Source organism: Condylura cristata, unplaced genomic scaffold (genome assembly GCF_000260355.1).
Source record: "Condylura cristata isolate star-nosed mole 26May11 unplaced genomic scaffold, ConCri1.0 scaffold00096, whole genome shotgun sequence".
NCBI lineage: Eukaryota > Metazoa > Chordata > Mammalia > Eulipotyphla > Talpidae > Condylura > Condylura cristata.
Window position 1 is genome coordinate 92,225 of NW_004567197.1, and position 7,120 is coordinate 99,344.

Genomic DNA, 7,120 nt, shown 5'->3' on the forward strand with positions numbered 1-7,120 from the left:
GAGGGAGGGAGGGAGAGGAGATTGTGTCATTTTGGGGTTGTTAAAGGGATGGTGTGTGTGTGAGTGGTGTACTGTCAGATGAGATGAATGTGCGGTGCAGGTCTGGCTAGAGAATGGGGTGTGTGTGGTGCGTGTAAGAGTGTGAGTGGGTGCAGCAGGAGGGTCTCATATGTCCTTGGTGGTCGCTGTGAGAATAGTGAGGGGGGGGAGAAAAGGGGGAGTGATTGGAAGGGTGGTTTGTGGGAAACCTGATTGGTTGGTGAACAGCAATACGCAGGTTACCCACCCACTGGGAGCCCTTATCCTCTGGGGGAGTTTTCCTGTGCTTCTTCCTACCGACCTATCAATACGGTTTTTTTTTTCTGTACAAACAATAAAGAAATGTGGAAAACAGGCTTTAAAGTGTCTTTAAGGTTGTAAGTTTAAGAAGGAGAGTTGAGGACTGTAATGTATACAATTCATGCCTTGTAAGGAGGCTGTCACACCCCTCCTTAGTCCTGACCCCCTGAAATAGTGGGCTTGCGTTTGTGTGCATAAGCATCTCACTGACAGGAATGCTCAGATTAATTTTTGAGGGAGAGAGAACCTCTGATACTCGTTAATTTTGAGGTTTCCTTTGGGTCTCAATTCTTACTTTGATTTTCTTACACACACACACACATAGATGTATGCATGCATGCATGTATATACACATGTATCCATGTACACACGTGTGTGTATATATATTTACAAGTTGAAATGGTTGTGAAATCAGTGTTTTGAGTTAAGCTTGTGTCACTTAACATGAAGTAACTATTTTTTTATAATATTAATAGTATGTAAGTTGTTATATATTAGTTCTTTTTATAGGTGTAGCAATTAATATCACATTATCCCTGTTAGATTTATTCTAATATTGCCAAATACCCAGTTGAAAACGCCTTATTTTTAATTTATATTTCTTTCTTTGTTTTTTAAGATACTTGAACTTTTTTTTTTTGCTAACTGCTGTTACTGCTCTAAGAATTATCTATCATTTTTTATTGTCTATTATCTCTGGGGTCTTTGTTTTTTCTCAGTGATTCTATGGATTCTCTATGCAATAAGATTAATGCTTTACCCATATGTGATACAACATTTTCTCTAGTTTGTGCTTTGCATTTTATTCTGTTTATTATGTGAATTTAAACATTTTTATTAAATGAAATGTGATGCAAAATTAGCAATTATTTACCACCAGTCTTAATCCTGCCATGTGTGATAGTATAAAAATGTTTTTAACCTTTGTTTCTCACACCTCAGGAGTTAGTGCCAAGAACCTGGACTTTAACCTTAGAGAGTGGATGGGACCCATTAGATGTGAGAGATGCCAAGGGTTTTGTTTTTCTTATTCATAGTAGAAATGGCTACTTATTGTTAATCTGAAGTGTTTATAAACACTCACAAGGCACTGGGTGTATTAATAACATGATTTTTCTAGTCATGATGCCTGGGTTCAAAATCTAAGCTCTGTTCCTTACCAACTTATCCTGGGAGAATTTTTAATTCTCTTTATAAAGGGGAGCATAAAGGAGAGCTGAGGGTCAGTATATATAAGTTCTTAGGGTTATATGAGATTTATATGGACCTAACATATGTAAAACAATGTCTGAAACTTTGTCTTCAAATTAAGTTAACTATTAAATTGGAAAGAAAACATAATTTAAAGCAGTGTGGTGAATTGGGGTGGAGATGGATATAGAGTGTGAAATCCCACAGAAATGGTTTTACACTGGGAAGCCCACATATTAGTGAGTCCCAGGCCCTAGCCTGACTCAAGTATCATCTTAAAAAGAGAGTTATAAAAGGATCACAAATCCATATTTAGATATGTTTGTTTTGCAAAGGAAGAGGATTTTGTTGAATGTAATTATAATATTTTATTTTTCCATAAAAATTTTTATTGATTTTCCATTTGTTTGCAAAAATACATGCTTGGGAGTATGCCTTCACCCTTGGAAAGATTTACCTTCACCCTTGGGAGTATACCTTCAGTGCACATACTCCCCGCACGACTCTCCTACTGGTAACCACCATAAATTCCATAGAGTTTAAGAGTTAAATATATATCCCAGAATTCTTTATCCGATTATCTGTTGATGTGCAACTAGATTGATTCTATACCTTGGCTATGCTACTGTAATCACAGAAGTGCATAGGTCTTTCATATTAGTGTTTTTATAGTCTTTGGGTAAATTCCTACCAGTGGTATTGCTGGATCTTATGTTATTTCCAGTTTGTTTTATTTTATTTTGAGGAACCTCTGTATTATTTTCCATAGAGGCTGCACCAGTTTACATTCCCACCAATAATGGATAGGTGTTTCTTCTTCCCACACCCTTGCCAATAATGATCCCCATTGTCCTTTTCTTCTGTTAGGACTCAGGTTTTGTTGGCCCTCAACTCATACAGTGTGAGAGGCACTTTGTCTACTAGAGCCTTCCAGGGTAAAGCCATTTCTGTTGGCATTGTAAAGTGTGAGTGTGGCATTTCTGGGATTTCACACTCTATATCCCCATTTACCCCACTGCTGTTCTTCAGTTCATCATACACCTTTAAATTGTTTTTCTATCCAAGTTAACAAGGATAGTAAATATTTAACTTATATTGAAGACAAAGTTCCAGGCATTGTCTTACATATTTTAGGCCCATATAATTCTCCTAAAACCCTAAGAATGTCTATATATTGACTCCTAGTTCTCCTTTAAATTCCCCTTTATAAAGAAGAAAACTGAGGCACAGAATTAAAAGTCTCCCAAGATCAACTGGTAAGAACCAGAGCCTAGATTTTGAACCCAAGAAGATGGCTATAGATCATGCTATTAGTTAATACACCTGGTGCCTTGCAAGGATTTATAAACACTTCAGATAAATAATTGTTTTATACTATTAAAAAAAAATCCTTTGTAGCATCTCTCAAATCTAATGGGCTTCACCAATGCTCTAAGGTTAAAGTTAAGGCTCTTGGCACAAATTTTTGTTGGACAATGTGGTTGGCTTTGGGTGAGGTCTGTCCGCAACATAACCTGGGACAAGAGCCTGGGGGCAGAAAGGCAGCCAACCAAGGCCTCTTATTTCATCATTCTCGCTTATTTCCCTTACCTTTCTCCCTAGTTGAGCCCACAGTGACTGTGTATCCTACCAAGGCCCCATCCCTGCAGCACCACAGCCTCCTGGTCTGCTCTGTGAATGGTTTCTATCCAGGCCAAATTGAAGTCAAGTGGCTCCGGAATGGCCAGGAGGAGGAAGCTGGTATCGTTTCCACAGGCCTGATTCAAAATGGAGACTGGACCTTCCAGATCCTGGTGATGCTTGAAACAATGCTTCAGAGTGGAGAGGTCTACACCTGCCATGTGGAGCACCCAAGCCTGACGAGCCCTATCACAGTGGAGTGGAGTGAGAAGCTTTCCTACCTCATGTCTTTCTCCCTGACCCAGGAGGGGACTTTGTTTATTCCTGAGTTTCAGGTTTCTCCTGTGCCCACAGCACAGGTTGGGGATAGCCTTGTGATAGTTCCTACAAATACCTATTGTCCCTATTATTGCCAATGGAGGCAATTATACCTGAGATAGAAAAGTGGTGGGCCTTGTGTTGAGTGTTCCCAGGCAAGACTACCTTTTGTTTTGAGTCATTCCTTGGGATATGAGAAGAGGAATCTTCTGTATCTCCTCTGATGAAAGGGGAGTTGAGACTTGGTCTTTTACTAGCTCTATCACCCTAAATAAGCTATTCAACCTATTAGAGACTCAGGACCCGCACCCATCAGTTGTTGAAGTTGTGACCTCATGGCAAAGCTGTGATAGTGGATGAGTTCAATACCTGAATCTTATATCTGCTCTGATTTTTAAATTTTTCTTGCAGAAAGGCCAGTTATTCTAGTTTTGCTGCTGGGGTAGTTATCTCCTTTTCTCAAAGTTCTAAATTCATAATATATTAGGAAATTTGGATTTGAGGTAAATTCACTCATGTTAACTTTCTTTTCAGGGGCACAGTCAGAATCTGCCCAGAGCAAGATGCTGAGTGGGATAGGAGGCTTTGTTCTGGGTCTTCTCTTCCTTGGAGTGGGGCTGTTCATCCACTTCAGGAATCAGAAAGGTAAGGAAATTGATAGCTGAAACTTCCTTTGGGCTTTTGTGGGGAAGGAAATATGACTTTGCTAAATTTAATTATCTGTATATGAGGACCTTGTATAAAATCTTTCTTTTCTAAACTGATTTCTGTTTTGTCCCGATTTCTGTGACTGGCTGTAAGAAAGAAAGACGAGAGGCAGAAAAGCTGAGCAAGTAAAAGTTGAATGCTCAGGGCCAGCAGCTGAGATGGAGCTCCCAAGGGTGGGATCCGCAGCTACTGCCAGCCCTATAGGGGAAAAGGGTCTCTTATATAGATTCTAGGTTCAGATTCTAAAGGGGTGACTCATCGCTGTGCCACCTGCCCACCCCCCATCCCCGCCCCCATGCTAGGCCCAGTTCCTTATCATCCTTATCTAGTCCCACTGGATTTGAGGCCCAGTTAATTATTGCCCTTAGATGTGGGGTCCAGTTTATTATCATTCTTATCTAGTCCCACCTGGCCACCCCCAACAACTTCACATTTTCTGGATTACAGAAATCAACAATTTATTGTTAGCATATTGAAACTCAAGTGGTCATGACTTGTAGAAGTAAGAAAAGGGTCAGCATTCAGCGAAGCCTCAGGGTGAGATCTGGTGCAAACAGAGCAAGTGTCACTAAAGCTGATGAAATGGTAGTGAGTTTGTTTGTCAGGGTTTCATGGGTCCACTGCCCTCAGGGTATACTTTCTTTTCTACCCTGGCATCAGGTAATGTGCACTGTAATGCTAGAGAAACTTCCTCGAGGGGTGGGAGTTGGGAGCTGGGGGTTTTGTATGTGGGGACAGACTGTATCTCCATCTTTTAAGCATGTATCTTCCTTTCTCTTTCCCAGGACAGTCTGGAATTCAGCCAACAGGTAATGAATGCTCTTTAATCATCTTTCAGTGACATATTCAGCTTCCATAGAATGCATGTAGTGGTGACATGATTCAAGATACAAATAACAGAAAGGACTTTGGGGCTGACTCCTGACCTGGCACTAGTATTTTTTCTTACCACCCAATTAAAGGGCTGCACTCTAAAGTAACTTTGGTTCAAAGTGACGTAAGAATTTTCTCCTTTCTTATGGCAGTATTAACACATGAAACTCTGAGACAAGAAAGGAAACTGCTGTAGGGTTAGTTGTGGAAATAACACTCTTCTCTCTTCTGCAGGACTCCTCAACTGATGTGAAGAGGGTAACACTGAGGAAACTTCTGTGCTTCTTCTGTGCTTCTTCACAGCATTTAAGTTCTCCTGCTGCTGTTGTTCCACATAGAGAACCCTTTCTCAGATTTGATTGCTTCCATTACATCCTTGACCTAGAAGGCCTCAGTATTGATTGAAATCCTCCACTTTTATTCCTGCCCAGTTTCTTTTGTATTCAACCCTCAGGTCTTCCATGCAAATGAACTCACCTTCAGCCAATATTTCTTTATGGTATATTTTTTTCCTCAAATATACATGAAATGATCTGCTTTATACAGCTTCAAGGACAAGAAGTAAAGAGAAATGATAAGTTTTCATTTATATCCCTGAATTTTCATTATATGAATCAGATTGATTTGTTTCTGTGGTTTTCTGCATTCTGTAATTTAGTCATTAAAGATTCTGAGATCCAATTCCAACGTGTGGGAGATTTCCCACACTACCAAGCAATTATCTGTCACTAACTGAGTATCCCACAGTTCTACTCCATTTTGACACTGTCTATCTGGAGATACTGTCAGGTCCCACGGGTTAAGTGTTCAGCATTACCAGATTGGCCCGTCCCCTCTGCTAGGGATATAAAAGGGCTCTCACTCACTCTCCCAGAGGAACACAGCTCCATTTCTGCAATTCCAGTCCAGCTGGGGTCATTGCTTGGATTCAAGGACCATATGAGCTCTGGCTGGTCTGGGAGCCCTGAGGAGGCTCTTTCAACTGTAGTTTCCCCCAACTTTATTGGAAAAGTAGGCAGGAGGGGGCACCCCACTTAGTCTGAGGAGCTGAGAGTGATGGGAACAAAGTGTGCAGTATTAAGAGGATCCCCTCCCCACCTAAAAATGAAAACCTTTAAAACCCTCCTGCTTTACTGCTCAGACAGCGCTCCCCTTTGCTGACTCTGCCCACTGCCTCTTGCATTGTTCTGTCTATGGCTGCCTAATAAATTGTGTTCCTGTATTTATTCTTGGGCTTCTTGAAAGTCTTTTTTCAAGAGATACCAAGGATCCTCTGGTGTCATGATCCCCAAAACACCTACTTTGTAGGCATCTAGAATAATAAAAAGTACTACTTGTACGTAGTAAAACCAGCTATGCTTTCTTGTCTAAAGGGGCATGGTGGTGACTAAAACAGCTGAAACAGACAGAACTGGCCCAAATTAGCTTCCAGAGAAAGAGTGACTGAAAGAATCTAAAGGTGACACTTTCTTCATTATAATACTGAGTTAAGCCCATTAATATAATAATGAGACAACCAAGCTATGTAAAGGTACATTGAAAAGTGCACATGTGACTTACTTCCTATTCAGAACATGGAAACACCTGCCCCAAAGCCTCACCTCCCCCAAGTCCAGGAAGAGAAGTGCTTTGTAACATGGGTTGACGTCCCTTTCTCTATTGTCAGGCCAGACAATAAAATATCATTTTTTGCTTTACAAACCTGGCGTGGTGTCAGGGGCTCTTGATGAGCAGGCCGGTGGTTATTCCCTTATGCAGATCAGTAATAACCTCAGAAGCCAATCACAGGTCCAGGTTGTCACTTGTGCTTCTCACTATTTGTAGATTGGAATGTCCAAAACCCTTTCTGGTTAATTCACTAGTGACTCACGGAACTCAGAAAACTTTTACTCACTAGGTTATTGGCTTACTATAAAATGATATGAGTGAAGAATAAGATGTATGAGAAGCTTGGAGCAAGGTACATGGGAGAGGGTGTTGGTGCCGAGTTAGCACATTACCCCCGGGCTCCGGGGGATGTGCCCCCTGTTGTGCGTGTCAAGGCGGCCAGGTGATCGGGCGATAAAGCCAT

General features: G+C 41.0%; 1 protein-coding gene across 1 annotated transcript in view; it reads left to right on the plus strand.

The window, feature by feature from the left end:
• LOC105854659 (DLA class II histocompatibility antigen, DR-1 beta chain-like) overlaps nucleotides 1-6,274 on the plus strand; it is a 15,379-nt gene extending 9,105 nt beyond the window's left edge. Inside the window, exons 2-5 of the mRNA XM_012734911.1 lie at nucleotides 3,133-3,414; nucleotides 4,003-4,113; nucleotides 4,962-4,985; nucleotides 5,284-6,274. Coding sequence (XP_012590365.1) covers nucleotides 3,133-3,414; nucleotides 4,003-4,113; nucleotides 4,962-4,985; nucleotides 5,284-5,297 — 431 coding nt within the window. The 3' untranslated portion in view covers nucleotides 5,298-6,274. The remainder of the gene's footprint in view (nucleotides 1-3,132; nucleotides 3,415-4,002; nucleotides 4,114-4,961; nucleotides 4,986-5,283) is intronic.
• Nucleotides 6,275-7,120: the final 846 nt, after the last annotated feature.